General features: G+C 39.7%; 4 protein-coding genes across 12 annotated transcripts; 3 read left to right on the top strand and 1 right to left on the bottom strand.

The window, feature by feature from the left end:
• Positions 1-387: 387 nt before the first annotated feature.
• Positions 388-17957, bottom strand: fbxl13 (F-box and leucine-rich repeat protein 13). 3 transcript variants are annotated; one of them, XM_067589460.1, is made up of 21 exons: positions 17767-17957; positions 17516-17622; positions 16231-16324; positions 16032-16099; positions 10776-10930; positions 10289-10398; positions 10101-10199; positions 9021-9116; positions 8784-8919; positions 4955-5007; positions 4592-4692; positions 3991-4120; positions 3392-3490; positions 3094-3214; positions 2835-2997; positions 2632-2751; positions 2375-2498; positions 2205-2285; positions 1712-1846; positions 1441-1604; positions 388-1362 (listed from the first exon to the last, which is right to left on the bottom strand). In XM_067589460.1, the coding sequence occupies exons 1-21, from the start codon at positions 17836-17838 to the stop codon at positions 1170-1172; spliced, it is 2421 nt and encodes an 806-aa protein (XP_067445561.1). In that variant the 5' UTR covers positions 17839-17957; the 3' UTR covers positions 388-1169. The 3 variants fall into 3 exon arrangements, 2 of the variants coding, with proteins under 2 accessions (XP_067445561.1, XP_067445562.1); XR_010928386.1 differs by lacking the exon at positions 388-1362 and having other exon boundaries at positions 1471-1604; positions 1712-1851; positions 17767-17850; XM_067589461.1 differs by lacking the exons at positions 16032-16099; positions 16231-16324; positions 17516-17622; positions 17767-17957 and adding an exon at positions 11206-11494.
• LOC137182893 (leucine-rich repeat-containing protein 17-like) lies at positions 3761-8620 on the top strand. Of its 7 annotated transcripts, none has more exons than XM_067589467.1 (7): positions 3761-3874; positions 5265-5545; positions 5660-6136; positions 6398-6612; positions 7279-7434; positions 7949-8090; positions 8177-8620. In XM_067589467.1, the coding sequence occupies exons 2-7, from the start codon at positions 5421-5423 to the stop codon at positions 8457-8459; spliced, it is 1398 nt and encodes a 465-aa protein (XP_067445568.1). In that variant the 5' UTR covers positions 3761-3874; positions 5265-5420; the 3' UTR covers positions 8460-8620. The 7 variants fall into 7 exon arrangements, with proteins under 7 accessions (XP_067445568.1, XP_067445565.1, XP_067445567.1 ...); XM_067589464.1 differs by having other exon boundaries at positions 3766-4050; positions 5336-5545; XM_067589466.1 differs by having other exon boundaries at positions 3767-4014.
• Positions 11659-14502, top strand: LOC137182892 (uro-adherence factor A-like). The gene is made up of 3 exons (XM_067589462.1): positions 11659-11804; positions 11884-11942; positions 12017-14502. Exons 1-3 carry the CDS (start codon positions 11788-11790, stop codon positions 14284-14286), a joined length of 2346 nt encoding a protein of 781 aa, XP_067445563.1. The 5' UTR covers positions 11659-11787; the 3' UTR covers positions 14287-14502.
• A 225-nt stretch (positions 17958-18182) lies between the features above and the next one.
• On the top strand, positions 18183-22759 carry armc10 (armadillo repeat containing 10). Its single transcript, XM_067589477.1, has 6 exons — positions 18183-18694; positions 19373-19518; positions 19719-19853; positions 19998-20174; positions 20414-20485; positions 20836-22759. Exons 1-6 carry the CDS (start codon positions 18421-18423, stop codon positions 21085-21087), a joined length of 1056 nt encoding a protein of 351 aa, XP_067445578.1. The 5' UTR covers positions 18183-18420; the 3' UTR covers positions 21088-22759.
• Positions 22760-22768: the final 9 nt, after the last annotated feature.

Here is a 22768-nt window from a genome sequence, read left to right as displayed (position 1 = left end):
CAAGTTCTAAAATCAGACTGATGAACTGGTTGAGTCATACCAGAGAATACAAATATAAAGTGATTTGTACTTCTGTGTATACAGAAGTTAAAAGTTTCCTAAACAAATAGACACTGATGATGGTTATGTCTTAATGCTTAAGTGTTTGAAGATGGCCAGTCAACTTCTGTATATGCTTAAGTGTTTGAAGATGGCCAGTCAACTTCTGTATCCGCACAGTGGTGTGTTATTGCTGTCACTGGCGATTAATAATTTGTGCTGAGTTATAGACAGATTGTATCTCTGTAATCCAAAACAGTTTTCTTGAAGGAAGGAATAGTGAAGCAGCTCTTATTTCTGTTCCAAGGTATTCATACTCAAGAATTCTCTCTATAGGAGTACTTTCTATGAATATACTGTATGTAAAGGCTGGAATTTGAGCATTTTGCTATTTTAAACAACATCCACTAAACCGTTTCAGAGTTTAAAAGTAATTTACAATGCAGAAGTTGCATTTAAAGAGTGTTAAATCAGAGTTGCGCACTTTGGAATATGTGGAAACAAACTGTTGTCTACATACAAAAGTCAGGTACTATTTAAAAAAAAGTAAATAATTAAAAAAAATTGTCAAATGTACTAAATTACTTGAAACAATAGCATAACATTCATATAAACAGTAAATGACCCAAAACAGACCCCTGAGGAATGGATATTACACATTTTAACACACTTGTATCTATCAGAGAGAAAGTTCTTGAACCATGAGAAACTTGCACAATCAAGACCAATGAATGGATAATTTATGTAAAAACAAGAATGATTTGCCGTATTAAAAGATTTTCAAAGGTCAACAAACACTGTATGATTGAAAACCAGGGAGAAGGCTGAAATAGTAAAGCCTATATACACAGAAGACAGCTGAGACTTAATTATAAACCAGTGATTTGAGATTTTAGCCTTGTCTTGTATAAGTCTTTTTGTCTTGCTTAAGTCTTGTATATTTAAACAAAGACTAAATGTGAAGATGTGATTCATTTTTGTGTGGATTATTTCAAATGTATTGTGCTAAAGATGCTTAATGATGCTCTTAATATATTATGATATAAAGTATACAATATCCCAAAAATAATTTCTGCTGTGATTGTCAAACACATTGTGTGCATTAGTTGTCCTGAGTTATTTAAATGTGTTTATGTCCTCTCTGTACTTGCTGCTCTTGTCATCATTGAGTGCTGCTCCTCCCCTCCCCAAATCTCGCCAGTCTTGACTGGTCTTGTGATTGGATGCGCTATTTGGCCTCTGTTGTATCCAAACCAGTAGGGAGGGTCATCATTGCTGTGCTCCCAGTACTGCACATGTGGCTGCAGCTTTAAAGCGGCCAACCTGAGGAGACACACACCCACTGGTCATTAAAATTTCCACTGCAAGACTCTGCAGTACTTTTCTAAGTTTGTTTCTTACTTTGAGATGCCACTGCAGCAGGCCATGGTGATGGAGCAGAGTGGAGGACAGATCCTCTCTAAGTGTCGGAGAGTGCGATCTGTTAGGAGAACACAGCCGCTCACATCAAGCTCTCGCAGGTACTGAGATCCACTTGTCAGATACTGCACTGCCATATCTGTCATCTGAGGCAAAAGAAACAGAAAATGTGGCATGAGATCACAAGGGCACACACAACCAACTTTAAGCAGACTGTCTGTGTGTGTGTGTGTGTATGTGTGAGAGAGAGTACCTTTGGACAACCTGACATCCGCAGTGTGACAAGACCTCTGCAGTAAAAAGAAAGGGCTCTGATGGCTGGATCAGACAGAGCTACACAGTGAGACACATCAACATGCTCCAGATCTCTCGCATTCTTGCACAGCTTCTTCCCTCATTAAGAACAAATGAGATTGAAAGAAATTTGTAATAAACTGTGAGTTAGTACAAATATAAATATAATAAATAAAGGGAAGAAAAGAGGAAGGAAACGGGGAACCATGTCTACAAGTATATAGAGATGTTTTTCCTCTTTCACAATCTTCCGGAGGGAGTAGCAGAAATAAAACAGCTGTGCAAATTATTGACCATTTTGTTGGAATTATTTTTCTGGGAAACAGTTCCTGTTAGCTGCTGATTATGGCAAACATTGGAAAAGGAAGTAAACTTCGACCCACTGAAGTTGTAATCTGTTCTATAAAAATGACAAATCTGGCCACGTTTTGAAATTCTAGCAAGATTTCTACCTCGATGCCAATATCTGTGATATAGACACATTCGGCAAGAAATAACTTCTTCCATCGAACTCTCTCGAGGGCAGCCAATCCCTAAAAATACAAACACCAAGTTACAGGCTGTTCACAACAAAGGCCAGTAATCTTTTCTTCAATAGGAATGAGTAACATGCAAACAGTACCTGATCCTGAATGTTGCAACCACTGACGTCAAGAGAACGGACAGAGCTGCCACTCAGCCACTCCAGAGCCATGTCGGTCAATCTCTCACAGTAACTCAAGTTGAGATGGTACAGCTTACACATCCTGATAACACACACACATGCCACATGCATACAACACATAGGAGCTGCTGTGACACTGACACTGTTCAACAGAACACAGCAAGATATGTTTGTGTGAGTGTGTGTGTGTGTGCGTGTGCAGTCGTACTGTATACCTTTTTGCAATCCTCATGACAGATGTATCGGTGATGTGATTGCAGTAACTAACATTCAGCTCTCGCAATTTGGTGAATGAGGAACCCTCGATCAGGTAATAAATCCCTCTGTCACTCACTCTGAAATACACAATACACAAAATGAAAAGGTGCAGCATCTAAGATTGATGATGTAACACTTCTGCAGTCACAAATACACACACTTGTTGCAACGTGAGATGTCCAGCTGTTGCAGGTTCCTGAGGGCAGCCACAGCCTTGAGGCTGGCATCACTTATTCTGGGGCACTCTGCAGCGTGGAGTCTGCGGAGGCTGTGCGAGCTGCTGCACAGGGCCTTCAAGCTGAGGTCTGTTATTTGGTTGTTACCTAAAGCGCACATGATGTATAGAACAGACAGAATAACTGGGAGTGTTACATCTTTTTATATGGAAATGAAGGTTGCAGGACTCAAAATGATCTTACCCTCAGTACAGAAAGTCTTAAGTTTGGCTCCTTCAGCGATGGCTTTGAAGGCGATGTCGGATAGATGAGGTGCATCAAACAGAGAAATGGCAGACAGACATCGACATCTGGCAATCAGGGCCTGTTAGATTAAAATAATACACACAGCTTTTCTCTGTTGTAGGTAAGAGCATGTAGCCAAAAATAATACATGAGTTGAAGTTTCTCTTCTAATTTATTCCTTATTTTCTTTTAGAATTCTCTGTTGAACATTTCAAATCTGTGAAACCTGAAATGTTTTAGAAATGAACAAACTTACCAAGACACAGCTATCTGAAAGTGTGGGCATGTCATTGATCACAATCTCTTTGAGTGAAGGGCATCCTGCAGAAATGTATCTGAACCCGTTTACTGTAATCTAGGAGGAGAGAGAGGAAAATATTTGTCCATGCTGGAATCTGAATCATTCCCCTGGATATAGTTTTCCTCACTCTTCACATTTTTCCCATAAAGTAAAACCATACATCTGGAATCAAACCAAGGCACATTCCCAGAGGGAGGTGCGTCTCAGGTTGCGGTGCATGTGCGTTATGTTATAGTGTGAGCACATGGTGAGCCGATGGGCCAGAGTTGATTTTATAAACCCAACCCACCACTTGGCCACAGCTGCCTTTTACTCTCCCTCTCCTTCAGATCTTTGCTCATTCGCTCTGAGCTCTGACTGAACAGAGTGCAAATAGCGTGCAGCCAGAAACAAAGGGAGACACGTGCAAACAGAGAAGAGTGGCTGGATTTACCCAAGGTGAACTGAACACTAAACTTTTGGATTTCCAGTAGGCAAAAAGCTGTGAGCTGGTCACAGATAAAGCTGAGAGGAAAGAATACAATATATATACCCAGAGGAGACTGACAACTGACCTGAGTGCAGCCGGACAGGTTGAGGTGGATGAGATTGTGGCAGCCCTTTCCTGTGTTCAGGTACAGAAAGCCTTTATCTGTGAATCTGTAGCAGTAGGCCAGACTCAGGTACTGTAGGTTGAGACAGTTTCTGTTCAAAACCAATAGTTAGATTAATTTATATAAAAAACTGAAGATTGATTGTTTGTGTTTAAAGCTTTTAAAACTTTTGCTATTTTTAACAAAAGAAAATGGTGTGTACATAATCTGCAAGGAAAGCAATAGTGACATCACATTTGGAAGTAGATATCTTCAAATTAATGTGTGGTAAAATCAAAATCATTTTGCTTTATACTACTGCCAAGAGACAGACCTACTGACAGTTTCAACTAAAATATTTACAGTGCGCAAATCTATCAACAATGCAATCATACAGTCTAGCAGTTATCAGTGTCAAGTCTGTTCATCTAAATCATAACATTGGCACTGACCACGCTGGTTTCAGATGATATACAACCAAGCACACTGGAGAAACAGTCATTTGGATATGCACGTTAGCTGGAACACAATTTAGAGCACAAATCTGGTGACATGGTGGGTTTTGCCACAAGTGGAGATTTACCTGGACAGTTCTCTGAGAGTTTTGTTTGTTACAAGTGTGCAAGAAAGATTCAAGTAGAGCAGACAGGGACATCCTTCAATAATCCTCTGAATCATCGTATCCTGTTAGAGCACAGATGAAAATGTTACTTCAAGTTATGTCAGCAAGACAGGGTCATATATTAAATCACAAGCTACAGCGCTTTCTTGAATTTTGACTGAACCACTGTACTGTGACTATGTGTCACCTGCTGCTAGAGCATAACAATGACACCATCACTGGTTTCCCAGACAAATATAGCATAATCTCAGATAAAAGGATAATAGATTTGGAATTTTGTTATTGTCCGTACATCATCAATAGTCTTAACGATGTCTTACTTACAGTAATGTTAAAACACTCTGAAACATTGAGCTCCTGGAGATTTCTGCATTCACCTGAGATGAAATGCAGAGAAAATTAGCAAAGATGCAGAGAAATGAGTGATCAAACTCCAATGTCTATTTTTGGAAATTCTTTGCTATAATTCCTCACAGGTCACATGTGTGTATTTCTGAACATGTCTCTATATTGTCATGGTATGGTATATTGTCAAAACCTTATAAGTGTTTCCTGCTCTGTTTCAAAGCTGTATATACATTCCTGGACTGCTCCTATCTCTTACATAATCTGCTACCTCTCACTTCTTCCACAGGGCAGGCTGCAGCTGCGTTCCATCAACAATAACACTGTTGCCCTTTGACCTATTGCTTCTGTTTCTCCAAGCCTGTTTTTCTTAAGACTGTTATCCCAAACCCCTGCTTTGGCTCCAGCTCTTCTTACTGAAAAGACAATCCCTGCAGGGCTCAGGATGCGTGTAACCTCGTCTCTCCTCTTTGCCTCCCTGCTCCTCCTGCTACTCCCATCCACCGAGATGAAAAGACCGGGCAGGGGCAGAGGCCTCAGAGGAGTAAGAAACAAACTCACACGGGACAGGTACAGATTTATTCTTGGATCTAATTTGTTCAACCCATTTTTTACTGACTGTAATGTTCATATATAGGTTTTGACAAGCCATGATTTTTTTTGTTTTGTTTTTAAATCTGTCAGGGTAAGAGGTGTTGGGCGTCACAGCAGATCGCGTCCCTCCAGACTTGTAGCACCTGACTGTTCAGAGTCAACAGAATCTGGAGAGTTCTTTGTGGACTGTCAAGACCAACGCCTCAACTCCATTCCCGCTTCACAGAACTGGTCCAAACAACCCAAACACCTCCTTTTAGCCCGAAACAGGATCAAAGTCCTCCATGATGGGGCCTTCTTTGGTTATGAGAGTTTAACCAGTCTGGACCTGCAGCAGAACAAGATCTCCTTGGTAGAGGAGGGGGCCTTCCAGGGTCTGACACGTCTTACAACCCTGCTGCTACAGCACAACCACCTGGGAACACTTAGTGAGGAGGTCCTCATCCCCATGCCAAACCTACGCTATCTACGTCTCTATGATAATCCCTGGAATTGTCTCTGCCCAATGGATAGTCTCATACGCACCCTTCAGGTCCCAAGCAACCGTAACCTCGGAAAACATGCCAGGTCAGTTTTATTCGCAAAAAGACTTTGACAGTCTGTTAGAGGTGTACAAGTCATTAATGTGTCATCAGAATGATGAACAGACTTTAAGCTGTTTACTAGCAAAACATTAGTTGAACAAAAGGAGGAACAGGCCGCACTTTCTTTATATTAAAACTCTTGAAATCCACAAGGTTTTGCCAGTCCAGTTGCCAATAATTTAATAAAAAGTGAAATGTAATCACATCTGATATGACATCAATGTAACTGTATTTCTTTTGCCAGGTGTGCAGAGCCCATCAAGCTAAAAGGCATGAAGCTGAAGCAGGTTAACCCGGAGTTACTCTGTAAGGAGACGGACGCAATTGGCGACCCACAGGGCGACCAAACGGTTCCCATAGACCCTGTACAGCCCATTCCAATTCGCTCCAAACCAGATGCCACCACATCCTGCCACACCTACCTTTTCCCCCAAATACGCATGGACTGCAGTGGCCGAGGCAAGTTCACAATCATTAATCAGATTTTCATACATCGGATTGATTAATTGTGCCCTCCTATGTACCTCACTATGTTTTGAGAAATTCAGCACGTCTCTTATGCAACAGAGAGGTTAGGAAAAATACCACTGCAGCACTGTGTCAGAAAACATGTATGATGATGGTTAAATATTACTGCATGACTGGATTGACTTAAGTTCCATTTCTCAAAGGATTTTCTGAGCCAGACACATCTGGTTTGGCAGATGTTTTCTATTCAATGTTATGTTGCTTGCTTCTTTACCTCTGAATCTTAATTTCACTTTAATGAATCTTAATTCTTAATCTTAATTTCAAGAATAGACCTCCTACTGGAAAAGGTCTGGATTTTAGTATCAAATTCAGGTTATCGATAGAAGCAGAGCTTAAATCTGTCTCTACGCCAATTTTTAAGCTTCTGCACTTGCAGCACTAAAAGTGGGATCTCAAGATGATTTCTTATTGTATTCACAAGAACAGTCAGTTAAACAAATGTGAATGGTATAGATGGAATAGTCATACTTTTTAGCTAATTGAAAAAGTAAATACTGAACATATGAGTGAAGCAAAGATATCAGTTTTGGCAAAGGTAAAATAATCAAATGTGATTGAATAAGCCCCTAATGGCCCCCTTCTCTCTATCTTTAGGTCTGACCGAGGTGCCTACAGGCATTCCAGAGGATGTTGTTCACATAGATCTGTCCCATAATTCAATCAGTCACCTCAGAGCCAGAGACTTCCACGGAGCGAGGAGCCTGAGAACGCTTAATCTCAGTAATAACAATATGGAGCACATTGAGACAGGTATAACCTATAATGTATGATATTATAACTGCTTACCTATTAATCATAATCGGTGAACAGGAGTTATTAGTATGTGCTTTATATTTCCAGTAATATCCAGGATGACAGACTACGCAAAGTTATGTTTTTCTTTAGATGATAGATAACATATGGAGCCAAGAGGTTGAGAGCACGTTATACAGCTGCTGCTAACGTCTGTTTCACATTTTTCCTTTTTAGAGACAGTGGGCATTCTGCCATCGTTGTGTATACAGTATTAGCTCTATTTATATACAGGAAAGCTGAGAGGGCCACAGACATAAAGTGATCAATGTGCTCAAGTGATGCAGACACGAGCTGCACAACCTCAGCCTGCACATTCCACTCTCAGTTTGATTGGACCATTGGCTTTTATTTTTCTTTGTTAATAATAAACAGCAACAGGTCTGTGTAAATATAACTATACTCAGAGAACAAAGAAACTAATGGATAAATATATACTGTGCACCATGTATCACTGACTCTCTCTTTCCAGCTTCCCTATCTGGGCTCCTGCACCTCCATGAGCTGGATCTGTCTGACAACGGCCTGCATTTTGTTCAGTACGGGGTTCTCGAAGACCTTTACTTCCTGTCGCAGCTGAAGCTGGGAGGAAACCCCTGGGTGTGTGACTACAGGTGGGTTCTTCTGCTCATGAGTGCGCAATCAAATATAGTTTGAGACAAATTCAAGAATCATATTTAAAATTAATTGCACTTTTCAGCATCCACTACATGGTGTACTGGCTGCGTCTGCACCCCAGGGTGAGGCACTCTGGCCTGCTGTGTCACTCCCCTCCTGAACATAATGGTGAGAGAGTGCAGGAGTATGTGGATTCCTACAACAGAGAGTGTCCTAAGGACAGACAGCACAGCAGAACAGATCAAGATGAAACGGACCCTGAGCTTTGGAACACCCCTCTGGAAGTGCAGGGAGAGCTGGAGGAGGAGCTGGAGCCGAGCCACTTGAGAGGGCCACAGAAATACCAGATCATCAGACTGTCCTGACTCAAGTGAAAACATGACCTAAAATCTAATTTCTTTCAATTCCCTTCTTTCATTTCCTTTCAGTATTGTAAAACAGTCTGTATCAGATGGTGAAAATACCTTTGTCAGTGTTGCTTTTATGTTTTGTCAGTTTTGTTTAATAAAAAGATAGGAATGATCAACTTTTTGACTGTTTTGACCAATTATTAGGGTTAAAGAACATGATCTGTATGGGTCGCTGCACACTTTAGTGAAAACTAGATGTTACACATAAAACATTCACTACAGAAACAAAGTGTAGTAACAGTAGGAATCACATCTGGCACCAGAATCTGGAATACTCACTGATGCATTTCAAGCTGGACCATTTTAGTGACGTGCAGCCACGCAGGTTGAGATGGATCACAAATGGGCGGTAGTTCTGAAGAATCTGCTTCATTGTGATGTCTGTTATCCAGTCTTTTTCCACAGAGAAGTTGATCTAACAAGGTCAAAACATCAGGAAACATTTAAACCCCTGTTTCCAGTACAACCATTTACCAATAGTATGAATTAAATAAAAAAAGCAATCTTGTAACAGACCTGACTCCACAGTGTGCCTGACTGGATGATGGCTTTCCATGTGCAACACACCTCTGCGCAGTTTAGCCAGTCTCGTAATTCTAGATACTGAAAAATCTGAGGACAAAACAAAACATCTAAATTTCCTTTTATGTAGGGTAGTTCAAGGTATTGTTTTTTTCCACAACTTAACTTAACTTCTATGTTATTCTATTATGTTATTGCCATTAGGTATAAATATGCTCTAAGTAAGGTTTGTAGATTTTCTTAACCACCAATGAAGTGTATGTAAAATCTGAGAAAAATGATCGATTAATATTTAGCTCTTTAGGTTAATTTTACATATTTAGCTGTTTCTTTAGAAATGTTTGGCCAATGTCAAGGGGACAGTTAGGCACCCGTATCAGAACAGGAAGAGTTCTTTGCCCCATCTGCCGCTGCTCAAGGCAGGGGGATGTAAGTGTAAAAGTGGCCCCTCTCTTTTTCCAAACATAGTCATGCTAAAGTGCTATTTATCGGGAGAGGTGTTGGACAGAAACACCAGAGCAAACAAAGCCAAAAAGACCCTCAGTTTGCCAGCAATTGTGAAGCCAAAACAAACATGGCCTAACAACTGGTTAGTTTGAGCAGAGTGAATAAGATAACATGTTCAGTGGGGGTTTCAACATATTTATAAAATATAGAGCCAATGGTATGAAAGTACTTCAACAATTATACAACAACTACAAAAATATCATGATTTATATGCACAAAACCCAAACACAGCGATAGATGTTGTGAGAGAGCTCTCCCACAAACACAGTCCTTACTGTGGTGATGGGAAGCTAATAGGTGTACTTGACCATAATGAGCCACAACTGACTTTAATCAACTGGCTTCAAAGAGACTGGGAGTATGTTTATAGTGAAGTCCACTTAAAGTACAACAGATATAATCTCATCACTATCTGTTTAGAGAACTGAGAAGTGAAGCTGCTGCAGCTTTAAATCTGGGGCCATCATCTCACTATGTGTGAACTAACCAGGCTCAAGAACTGCATGGTAAAACATGGAAAAACTGGCGGACTAACACCTAAATGTTGTTTGCTGTGAAAGGAAGTACCTTCAGTGAGAGGCTGCTAGGAAGCACTGAGAGTCCATCACATCCTTCCCCAATCTGGTGTTCTTTGCTATCCATTTCAATGAAACCCATCTCCAACCTCTGCAGGACACACACATAAGCGTACAAATTAATATAGAAACTTGCAAAAGCTGATTACAGTTTTCACCAAAATCCAAAAAAATCTATACCTTGAAGTACTCTTTTGTCCTCTTTGAGTCCAGTGCAACATTTTGCCATGCAGCTACGATGCGCTTAAGGCGAGCAGCGTTAACAAGTCTCTCAAGTTTCTTGATGGCAGCTAGGTTGAAAAGAAATTTAAAACTCATTAAAGTAAACACTTTTGAGGAAAAAAAACAAGTGTGCCTTTCTGCATCTCTTTCAGCAGAGGAAAATGTGTGGTTTAAATTATGGCAACAATACTGTAATCCTAAGTCATTTCTCAAGAGAAACTTGTTAGAGTCAAGTCTCGGTGAAACATGTAGGGGACAAAATGAGTCACAGGAGTGGGTGTATTAAGTGGGGAAGAAATGATTGTCAGGAAAAATTTTTTAGTTTGGACACATTTGTTAACCACAGTATATGTTTTCTCTGGCTATATACTTGAGTCACAGCTTTCAAAAACAAAAAAAAATAACATCAGTTAAGCTTAATACTTATGATCACTTTTTCACCTACCAGTCTGTGCCTTCTTGTGCAATTTTACCCAATTCAACCATTTGGTGAGTGCAGCCTGCTGGCATTTTCTCTCAAAATGCTTCTTTGTCATGTCCATCTTCAGCGCCAGCTCTTTGGTGTCCCTCTTGCTCTGTGCGGCGAACCTCTTCCACCTCCTGCAGCAAACACAGCTCATCATTAATTCAGTACACAGGTAGGCTGTCAGGAAGCAGCATTAACTCAGCAGAGACATGAGGCAGCAATGTTGAAATAATGTTCACAGATGATTTATAAACATTATCTCAATTTAGTTTATGGTATTCTTAATGATTATCTCAACTGAAGCAGGTTTGGATGTTCAGATAGAGTGACTGACAGGACAAAAAGCCAATGCTGCATTAGTCTGCACTGGTAACAGACAGGTGAAAGGGAATCTGTGAAATAGAATAACCTCATGCATTCGCCAGCTTGTTGACAATGATGTAGAGAAAACATTCAGGACTTTCTTTAACATGGGTCAAATTTCTGCTCTGCTGAGTCTGTTTCTCTTGGTATCATCATGAATACTTTATAAATGTTTATTCATCAACTCCACAAGGTTAAGTCTCATTCTAAGTGTGAGAGGTTAGTTGAAAGTACTTAACATGTCATATTTATTAAACTCTGCACAACAACTAAACAACAAGAAAGCAACAGATATTTTAAAGCTATCACATTCTAGATGGACTTCTGGATTGGTTTTATAGATAAACCGTCACCATGCAGCTCTGTGAGAAAAACGCTCCACCTGTGCTTGTCTAATTAGGTTGATGTCCACACAGCACCAGCTGGCTGCAATTGCAATCAGTGTAAGCAGAATCAGAAAGGTTTTCGTATCATTCCTTGCTCTTCTCCTATTATTCCTTGCTCACTTTTCTTTTTAGAGAAACAAAGGAAAGAGCATGAGTGATAAATATCTGGGCTGCTACTTTTAATCAACAGTCTGCTGCTGTTGCTATTGTTGCAGGTGGATGCTGTGGTTGAACTCGCTACCATGGCTCTTCCTTTTGGGTAAATAAAATGCAAGTGTATTTTTTTGGCTAAATTTGACATATGTTACTTTTTCCTTTCTAACTTTATTGTTTTTCAGGGTTTCTTGGCTTTGCACTCTGTTGTTATGGGGCTGCCTTTGTTTTCCTCCTCAAAAAGGTAAGAATGTCGTCTTATTCACTCCCATGTTCAACTATATGAATTGAATGTAATGTCTGTTTATTCCACACCAGGTTACAACTTTGCACATGGCTACTCACTCAATGATGATGAATTGAGTAGCTATGCAGGTGCATTTGGTCCACAAACCTCAACCCAGCTTAATTCTGGAGCAAATCATGATTCTGTTAGTCCAAGAGATGAGTCACAAGATATGTGGCACCAGAGCTTTGTCTCCCTTCAGAGAGAACCAGCCCACCATAAATACAATAAAGATGTTATCTCTGTTAACCCCGGTGAAGACAAGCTGGTGCAAAGCGAATCTGACTCAGAACAGCCAGGGGCCGCCCCCACTCCCTTTGTGCAGAAACATGAGAAAGTAACTTCTGGTTATCAACATCCCTTTGGCCTTTTAGTGAAGGAGCATACACAAAAGAAAGCAGCGAAGGGCATCAGTTTCCCATCAATCAAAGACTTCAAAAAATTTATAGAATCTATGAAGAGCTCCTTCTTAACGCCAGGAAGTGACTTGAGTAGACATTTTCATACCGCACGGCAAACTATGAAAAATGAGATGGCTTCTGGTGCACAGAATATTAAAGGAGAGTCTTCTAATTCTGCAGAAGAAGGATCTGCCCATGATGATGGCAGTGAAAATGAAGTCTGGAGTGAACCTATGAATTCAGTCTTTGAACAAAGCGAACAGGGTGCCAACTATGAAACACCAAGTGAAAGCCTCTCTGTGCCTGACCCTGTCATCGCCACTGCAGGTCTCATTTCTCCCAGTGCTTATGAGAGCCAAGACTCTGGACTGGGCTCAGCTCTCCACCCCAGCCCTCAGCTAGCAGCCACAGAACATGTGTCAAGTCATTATGGACATTTTTCCAATGCTGGTTTTTCTAGGGAAACCCCTGAATTTTTGACACATCCTCCTCATGTGCATGAATATGTTCAGTCAACAAGTTACAACAGGTTCCCTGAACAAATTCCATTTTCTTCCAACTCATATGGTGAGGATTTTTCTTCCAGTTCCCATGTGACTGCATCTCCACTTGAACATCCAATCAATTCAGCTCAAGATCTCAGCTACTATCCAAGTAAGACATCCAGTATAACTCCTCTAACCTCTGAGCAGAAAATCCAGCAGCCCACATATACATCTCACAGTAAAGACTCAACAGGGTATCAAAAACCATCTGATGGCTTTGAACTCAGTGGATATTTGCAAAGTGAGAGTCTGGGTGAAGTGATTCCACAAAATCCCCCATCTTCTTATGGCAAAAGCCTCTACGTCCGTGCTCCAAGAGTTCAACACCCATTATCAAACAATATCCCAGATCAGCAGCCCACCCATGGGGAAAGACCAGCCCCATCAGTTCAGAGATATCAACCCACAGTTGGCAAGGAATCTAAGGATATAAACTTCTCTCCCTCTGTCCATCTCCCTAGTGGCTCTGTTTCCTCAAGTTCTAATATCCTCTCACCACCGAGTATTAGCGGTCATGGGGGTGTCCAAGCAAGCAGCCCACATGACCTTCTGAATCGAGTGTTTGGCAGAAAGCAGCCAGTCAAATCTCATCTCATGTTTACTGTGAAACCTTCAAGCTCTCCTCATGGCTCAAGCAGACATAATGACTATCTTGGAGACCAGAGTGTCGGTGGTCCTCATCCCTCCATTATTTCTACCCGAGCAAAAGATGAGGAGAAATCAGACCTTTCTGAGCAGGCTCTAGTCTCTGCCATTCAGGAACCAAAACATATGACTGAAAATACCCCAATTCCTGCTTCTAGTGGCTTAGATGTGAGTTTCAACTCCCCAACTAACTTGGCTCCAGCCTCATTAGTTGGTGACAAAGTCATGTCCAGGAACTTTGAAACCCAGAACATGATCTCTTATATGTTTCCATCTGGTATATATGGCACCAGAAAGCCCTCTGATTTATTTTCTACACCTTTAAGGCAAGGCATTTCTCTAAATGAAGGCTACGTGAAAGCAACCAGAGCTGACCTTCTACAGAACTTCATACAACCTACCAAAGAACAGAAGCGTTCAGCCAATGTGAATAAAAAGCTCGGCAACGTCGCCAACAGACCTCTTAAACCGCTGTCTACATCCAAAGTTTTTGGTTCTACTTTAAGCAACATCCTATGGAGAAATGATGGCTACAGAAAAAGGCCTCCCCTTCCCATCAACACTGACTTGTCACCGCCATCTGTAAATGCTTACATTGTGAAATCCAGAAACCGTTATGTAAGGGGTAAATTATCTCTATCAGAGACCCGTTACACACCACATCTGCTGAATGAAGGCGAGGCTAGTAAGGACCAATGGAAACCTGCCTGAAGACAACGTAAATACAACATTACATCCCATAATGTAAAAGAACTGGAAGAAAAGTAAAGGAGCGTCAACTTTTTCAAGTGAGACGTTAAATGTTATGGAAAAACTTTCAAATGTTTTGCTTGTGAACATAACTGGTGTGTTATAGTTGGAACTTCAGTCTATTAAATTCTGTTAAATACTAAATTAAAATTTATTAAACTAAAATTATTTCTCACATCGCACTGTCATTGTCACTGAATAACAAGATTCAAAGACAAAATTGGTCTAAGTTTCAGAGAGAAACTTTATAAAGTCATTGAACTTTAAGTAAATAAGGATTTAAGATGCAGAATGATGTTAAATCCAAATATGCATATATACTTGGAGCCTGCTGAGACAAACAGCTGCGAAATGTATCTAGAGTGTGAAAATTGTAGCTATCAATTCTCCAATTATTCTTATTTTTTAATTATTGTAATTGTAGGTCAAAATGCTGACTGACAGCAAGTCCTTTTTGTATATATGAAAGTATTCTTGATACGAATATGTAATACTCAAACAACTGAAAACTGGGGATGGAAAATTTAGGGGCAGCACAAAATTCTTCAAGGGGTTTTGCTCGCTGTAATCATTCCTCCTGTTCATACTGACCATTAGAAGACCACCTCCTCCCCGAAATACACTTTAAATGTAAGTGATGGGAGAAGAAATCCACAGTCCTCATTTTGAGGAAAAAATGTATTTAAAAGTTTATCTGAAGATAATATGAGGCCTCAGCTGTCCAAGTTAGTTAAATAAACTCTATAATATCTTCCACAGTTTATCTTATTAAAAAAATCCTCTTTGTGTCTCAATGGAGTGTTTTCATGTTCAGCTGCAGTGGAAGGATCATAACAAAAAAAAAGGGAACTTGGCACTAAAAAGACTGACATTGAAAGATATTGACTTGATTTGACTCATTTGGACGGCTGAAGTTTCATATTGGCTTCAGATAAACTTTTAAATACATTTCTGCACAGGAGGAAGCTTGTGGATTTTGGCCCCCATCACTTACATTGTGAGAGCATTATGAAGGAATCTTCTAATGGGTCAGTATCAACAGGAGGGATGATTACAACAAAAAAAACAAACATGGTCATTTGGGCACCAGACTGTTGTTTTAGGACAGACAAATTGTGAACCTTTCCATCTAAATATTTTAGACAGTTGGGTTTTTTTGTGTCAGATGGGAAAACCTCATCCACAATCTGTGTTTTTAGGTTGATAATGTTTATTTTCAGTCACAAAACAAAGCATAAACTCTATCATCTGAGCAGCAAAAAGTGGTTGTGACTCATCTGTTGTGATTTATTACTTTTCTCTTACAAAGGGTGACAATTTATAAAAATGATCTTCAGTCTTGTTTAGCTAACACTTAGCTTTAATTCTTTTAGTAAAACAAACCAAGAAAAACAATAACTGCCAGAAACTAACTCCCCTCAAGAAACAAGCCTTTTTGAACAGAAGAGATTCTGACGTGTCACAGCAGGAAAAGCGCAGTATAAAAAGTAAAATTAATAATGGCTGGATTCCATTTAGTTGCTTTAGTTTCAGGTCCTGGTATTGTGCATGATGCTTCACTGTCATGTCAATGCCATTGTTAATGTTATTAACACCCGTGTTTTTCCTACAATGACACGTTAAAATATCTGCTGTAAAAAAGGCCCATCATTCATTAAACTATCTTTACTCTTGTGTTGGTCTTCACTGTAATACTGTAGGCCTACCTGAAGCAAGAGCTTGTTAAAGTTGTCCTGTAACACGAATAGGCCTTCTCGAACAGACCAAAGGACAACTAGGAATGTAGAAAAGAAATATTTGTAAAAAGCAATAAAACCATTTTATTTTTGGTTTGAATAATTTGTCTGTAAAATATAGCATTCAACTGAACTTTTATGACATGAACAAGTCTAAACTATACTGTACCATAGTATCATCTGGGTCCATGTGGGCAGTGTCCACAGTTGTTGTCAGAGAGGTTGTTGCTGTGTGCTGTTCTGCATCATCAACAAACTTGTGCCTCAAAAAAGAATAAGATTGACATCAATAACAGATCATGCTAACTACAGCTGCAACAATTAGTCAATTGATTCATTGATTTTTTTTCAACTATTAAATTAATTGCCAACTATTTTGATGATCAATTAATTGTTTGGAGTCACTTTTTAAGAGAAAAACGACAGAATTCTCTGATTCCTCTCAAATGTAAATATTTCTGGGTTTTTTTAGTCTTCTATGACAGTAAACTGAACATCTTTAGATTGTGGACTGTTAGTCGGGACAAAAAAAAGACATTTAAGGATGCCATCGTGGGCTGTTTCTCCATTTTCTGACATTTTATAGAACAAACAACTAATCAATCAATTGGGAAAATAATCCACATATTTATCAATAATGAAAATAATCGTTAGTTACAGCCCTAATGCTAACGCCATACATGTATCACTGACTAGGTTTGTAAACTGGTGATTTACACATTATACCTCACAAACAGAAGTGGATGTAATTGATTCATTAAAGCCTACTAAACTATTTAAGATAGTAATGGAGTATTAGTTAATAGCAATAGTGGAAGAAGCAATACATGGTTTAGCTGTTTGGTGATTTCACTTGGGCAGAAAGTTATAATTGTTTTAAAAGCACGTGTTCAGGAATGACCACCAAAAATCATATTTCAAACAAAAATCTAGATTGACAAAGAACATTGTTATTCTCCACCAAAAATGAGGTCTTAAATGAGCAATGCCTGTAATTGTAAGAGGTGTTGGGGACCCTGGTGCTTATTAGGACCCCCAGAAGTGTTGTGTTTGAGAGTCACCTAAAGTTGAAGTATATCTATGTACATCCACATTAAGTATTTGATTTATTCCTGTATTCCTAATACTCCATGTACTTAAAGGGGCCTTGATGTGAGCAAATAGAGAGAAGATATTGCAAATGAAAACACACACATATATATATATATGTATGTGATACATATACTATTTACAAAAACATGTCAGTTTAGTTTGTTTTGTAAAAGTTTTTCCTCTCTTTTATTTTGTGAAAAGCAGTTTAGGGGAAATTTATTTTGGACTTTTAATCTTCACTCCTCCACATTTGATAGCCATACCATAGTTAATACTCTCAGGAGTGATAAAAGAAAACTTGAGAAAGTGAGCCACCAAGTGTTCGCCTCAAGCAATATCTCTGAGGAAAGAGGTCCACCTACCAGTCAACATCCTGTAGATTATCATGTCCCTGCAGTGTCATAAGAGTGTTTTTCAGAAACTGTATCGGATCGTTGGGACATGACAGGCATGAAGCTGTCAATAAGGCCTGTTGTCAGAGACAATTAAACATGGTCAAATAAATAAAGTGAATTGAATGTGTGTAGCAACTACTGAAGGTATGACTAAACTCGGGTTGTCTGTAACGTTAGCGTTACACGTAACTAAAACATTTCCACACAAAATAACCTACCTTATATAGTTGTGGCAGTTCATAATCTTTCAGAGCAGGCTCTGAAAAAGCCATCATGTGTCTCGGATACATTTGCAATGTTGAACGGTTATCTAGCTAGCGTTAGCTCAAATTAAATGAGCGTTTGACAGATTTAACTCTGTATTCTCCATCTCTATTTGGTAATTCAGCGTTGCTAGGTAACGAGGCGTAAAAACTTCAGCAAACTGACATTTTAATGTTGGACAACTAAAGCGCCTTCTCTCGTTTGTTAATCGCACATGACTTCCAAACTAACAGATTGGTCATGTTACGTACTTTGAAATCGTAAGATAATCTAAATATGTAAAACAAAAATGGTGTTTTATGTCTCGTAACAGTCCCTGCTCGTCACTCTGTGAAACCTTTGGTTGGCCACTCCGAGCGGCCCGGAGTAACAACGTAGCTTAACATTGTTGACAACTGTGGCTCGTCAGACAATTTATCAGTTTGCACAACGATGAAGCTGTCAACATTAGTTTGGATGGCTTTGTAGTGGGCTCAATGGGTTGTCGTCTGTGGTAGCTAACTAATGAGCCGGCTTAGTTAGCTGGTAAATGATCAGATTTGTTTGATAGCGGTCATCTGTAGATTAACGTTAGCTGCTAGCAGAGTTTAGCTAATAGCAGCAGCAGCATGGGCGATGGCAGCATTACTCCCAGGCTCGGCAACATGAAGGCGTTACTTGGTATAGTCGCCGGAGCTGGAGCCTCCTACGGGATATACAAACTTATCAGCGGGGGAGGCTTCAAGAGAAACAAGAAAAGTGCCACCAGTGAAGGTCCTGGTGTCAAGAGCAATCAGCCTAGTCAGGTTACCCTGAAGCCGGGTAGCCTGCTGGCTAAAGTGTCCGGGCTGGATGTTGTCTGTGCCCGACCTGTGGACACACACGGTGTGGATGTTGCATCAGGTAACCAAGCTGATACTGACTTCTTGTTTTTCTTCTTTGCGTTTATTGGCGGTTTACAATACCAATGTATAGAACTAATATTACATACATTAATACATTAACTATATCTAAACTTATCTTACTGGTTCAGAGGAGTTCATGTTTCCAGATGATTTCTTAAAAATGACTTATGTTTAAACACTCCTGCAACCGTAGTTAATCCTCTAAATTAATTTAGAGCTGCAAAGATTAGTTGATTAATTGATTAGTTGTTAGCTACTAAAATAATTGCCAACTATTTTGATACTCAATTCATAGTCATATTTTGAGAAAATGTGCAATTTCTCTGATTCCATCATCTTAAATTAATATTCTGTGTTTATAGTCCTCTATGATAGTAAACTGAATATCTTTGGGTTGTGGACTGTTGGTCAAGATAAAACAAGACTTTTGAGGACATCATCTTGGGCTTTGGGAAACTGTGATCGACATTTTTCACCATTTTCTGACATTTTATAGACCAAACAACTTAACCATTAATTGAGAAAATAATTGACAGATTAATCAATAATGAAAACAATTGTTAGTTGCAGCTGTAATAACTCGTATGATCATATTGTTTACCAACAATAACTACAGCTCGGTGGAGAATCCGTCTCTATTGTAAACACACATTAAATGTCATATTTTGCTTCACAGGTGACATCATCCACCAGTCCCCTGGCAACCTGGAGCCACAGCACCTGAAAATGCTGCTGTCATGTCTGCAAACCAGCAATAATCCATCAGACAAATGTCGGATTCTAGTTACTTTAGGAAATGCTGCTGCCTTCACTGTGAATCAGGTAAAGTAAAAGTATAAACTTCTCTATGTTAGGTTATTATTGGTTGCTTTATTTTTTTTGCTAAACAAGAATCTGAAAGCTTAATATTTTTAATAATGAAGTTGTTTTGTCTCTCTCTAAGTTCTGCGTACAACTTGTTTCATTATGTTTCTTATATAATAATTAATATATTTTTTCTTTCTTTATTACTGATCCTACAGAATCTCATACGGGAATTTGAAGGAATACATATCATAGCCAGCTTCCTTTCCGATCCTGCAGCAGATGTTAGAGTGCAGACTCTGACTGCTTTAAATAATCTGTGCATGAACATCCCAAACCAGGAGCAGCTGAAGGTACACACTAGCATGTAGCATGTAGCCTGTAGCTGAGTATGAGTAGCATCCATCATCTCTGCCTTTTTGGTTATGCCTTCCAGTCTGTTTTTTTATTTATTTATTTTTTGGAAAAGACACTAAAATTTTCTTCTTATCCTGTAGGTTTATGTGCCACAGGTGCTGGAGCTGATTGAGATGTCACCAGTGAATTCTGACCTTCAGCTTGGTGCACTCAGGCTGCTGACAAACCTCTCAGTTACAGACAAACATCAACACTTGCTGAAGGAATCAATTACACTGTTACTCTCTCTGCTTGTCGTGAGCAATGAAACTCTACAGGTTAGCGACTTTTTGGGTAAAATTTATGTTATATAAATATATATATTCATACATAATGATTTGTAATGTTTTGATACCATTATGACATGTTCAAAGATTGTAGCTCTAGTTGGAAAACAGATAATCACACATTTTATTTATAGGACGCTTTTCAAAATACTCAAAAACATGTTAAACAACAAAAGCTCGGTCAGGCTGTGAGTGCAGTTAATGAAGAACTTGTAATATTTGCGTTTCAGGTTCAGGCTTTGAAAGTCCTTGTGAATTTGTCATCCAACCCAGATATGATGGATGACATTGTTCAAGCTCAGGTAAGAGTAAAGGAATGAAATATTTGATCATTAAAGTCAAGCAATTTGTGTAGTTTGTGAGTCTTTATCATACACAGCAAGTTAGCATGGCTCTGTGTTAAGGGTTCATGAAACAAGGTGCTGCAAAATGATGTGTCAGAGGTCCAAAAGTCCAATATTCCTTTAACTCAACTTTTCATAATAAACTTTGTTGATTTTGATGACTAAATACTAGTCAAACTCAAATACTAGTCATTATTTTCAATGACTCATTACAATCTTGTGAAAATAATTTATGAGACAGCCACCATCACACAGCCTGTGGTCATTATGAATCCTCATTTTTCCTTCTTGTGTGCTTTTTGCCCCAGGCACCAGCTTCTGTTGTGCTGCTATTTGATGCACGGACAGTCCCTGCAGTGCTTCTGCGACTGCTGACGTTTGCAGGGAACTTAAAGGCCTGGAGGCCTTCTGCACAGGTGGCCGATGAACTGAGGCGGAAGCAGGATTGCCTCTTCCGGGTCATGTTAGATGAGTCCTCCCAACTCCACAGTAAACTGGTCCAGCTGCTTTCACACCCCGACAGGGAGATTCAGGCTCAGGTGGCCCGCATCTTGACGTAGTCCTCCCTCTCTGCACCCTGTATTCATGCACAGCTTTCGCTTCCACATATTTTGCCAAAGCCATCAACCTAACACCCCTCCAGTTAAATTATAAATCTGTTGACGTTAATCCGTTGGAAGAGCAAGCTGTGTAGCCTCCCGTGGACACACAGCTTACACTCCCACACACATTTAAATCAGTATTATTACACACAGCTAAATGATCTGTTGCACCTCACCAGTCACTCTGCCCTGTTTTCCAGTTTCTTAGTGTTAATTAATGAGTAATGAGTGGAAGGACGGGAGCAGGAAGAAACTACTCAGTAGTGTAAAAACACCTCTCCCTGTTTCCTCCTGCCACCAAGAGTTTTCTTCTCATTGCAAAAGACTTCTCTCCTCCAAAGTCCCACAGTGCCCTTTCTTCTGAGAACTTTATTCACCTTCTCTGAAGATGTATTCCAGGTGCAATTTTTGAACCCAAACCTACTGCCAAAAGTTTTCTAGAGAATGTGTCAGGATGGCCTGCGCAGCATGACCCAGTTTACTTATCCCTCTGTTGTGAAGTGTTTAGAGAGGCACTTAGCTGGAGAGCTGGAGAAGTGTCTCGCTTCACACCCTAGCATGCCTTGGAGACACCAATGAATGGATGCAGCCCCAGTCTTCACTAATGCACTGACATGTTGGATTCAAACATCGTGGTATTTTTCTTAATGAAAGAAAACTCTTTAATTTCACTTCATTTGAAAATCAGTGACTTTATGACTTCTGAAGAGCAACAGTGAGGTTAACCTACAGGGCGGTCGGCCACGCATTCTGTGATTATGTAGCATGTTAAGGCATTAAAGTGTATCAGGAAGACCTTGGAGTTGAAACACTGCCTCCCCGACATTAAGAAGAGACAGTTGAGGTGGTTTGGGGACCTGGTAAAGATGCTGACAAGGTAAACTTTGACTCTGAAGGTACAACAACCATAGCTGCCTGCGGGGAAAACCCCCCCCCCAGGGTACGATTGTGTCTCTCAGCTGGACCAGAAACACCTGCAGATCTGGACTGTTATGATTGTTTAAACCACTTGAAATCACACGGAAATGGAGCTTAAAAATAAATGCTTCTTTGAACTTGGACAAAGCAGCATTGTAGTAAAAACAATAATGATTTTTGCCATGATAGATGAAGGATTTTATTCCTAAAATGGTTGTTGAGTGGCAACAGTTACTGGATGTTAAATACAAGCCTCACTATGTTAAGTTATGCACTTACTGTAATTGGACAGACTGTAAGTGACAGATCCATATGTTAGCTGGAGGGCTGGAGCTGTAGACCCATCTGCTGACTTTTTAAACTGTATTTACAGAATTGGGGGGTTGGGGTGAAGGTGCCTACCTGCAATTGGCATGGAAAAAACTGAAAATTATGATTTTTAATGCAAGGATTTTATGGCATGAGCCAGTCCAGGTGTATACTGTAGAAATGCTGCACAATTTTGATGTTTGGACACTGATTTTGCTTAACTCAAATCCTAAATATGTCTCAGGCAATATGGTTTACCAGAACAGATACAGCAGGAGGCTGATTTGCTCGTGACCTAGATTATCATATTTATTAAATGAAGTTAGTCAGCGTTTTGCATATAAAATGAGAAATGTTTGTTATGTCTGTTTAAGTGGTTCAATAAATACCCTATATGACCTATTATTATTAT

The sequence above is a fragment of the Thunnus thynnus genome, chromosome 5 (genome assembly GCF_963924715.1).
Source record: "Thunnus thynnus chromosome 5, fThuThy2.1, whole genome shotgun sequence".
In the NCBI taxonomy this organism is placed as follows: domain Eukaryota; kingdom Metazoa; phylum Chordata; class Actinopteri; order Scombriformes; family Scombridae; genus Thunnus; species Thunnus thynnus.
This window is presented reverse-complemented; position numbering and strand designations above follow the sequence as displayed.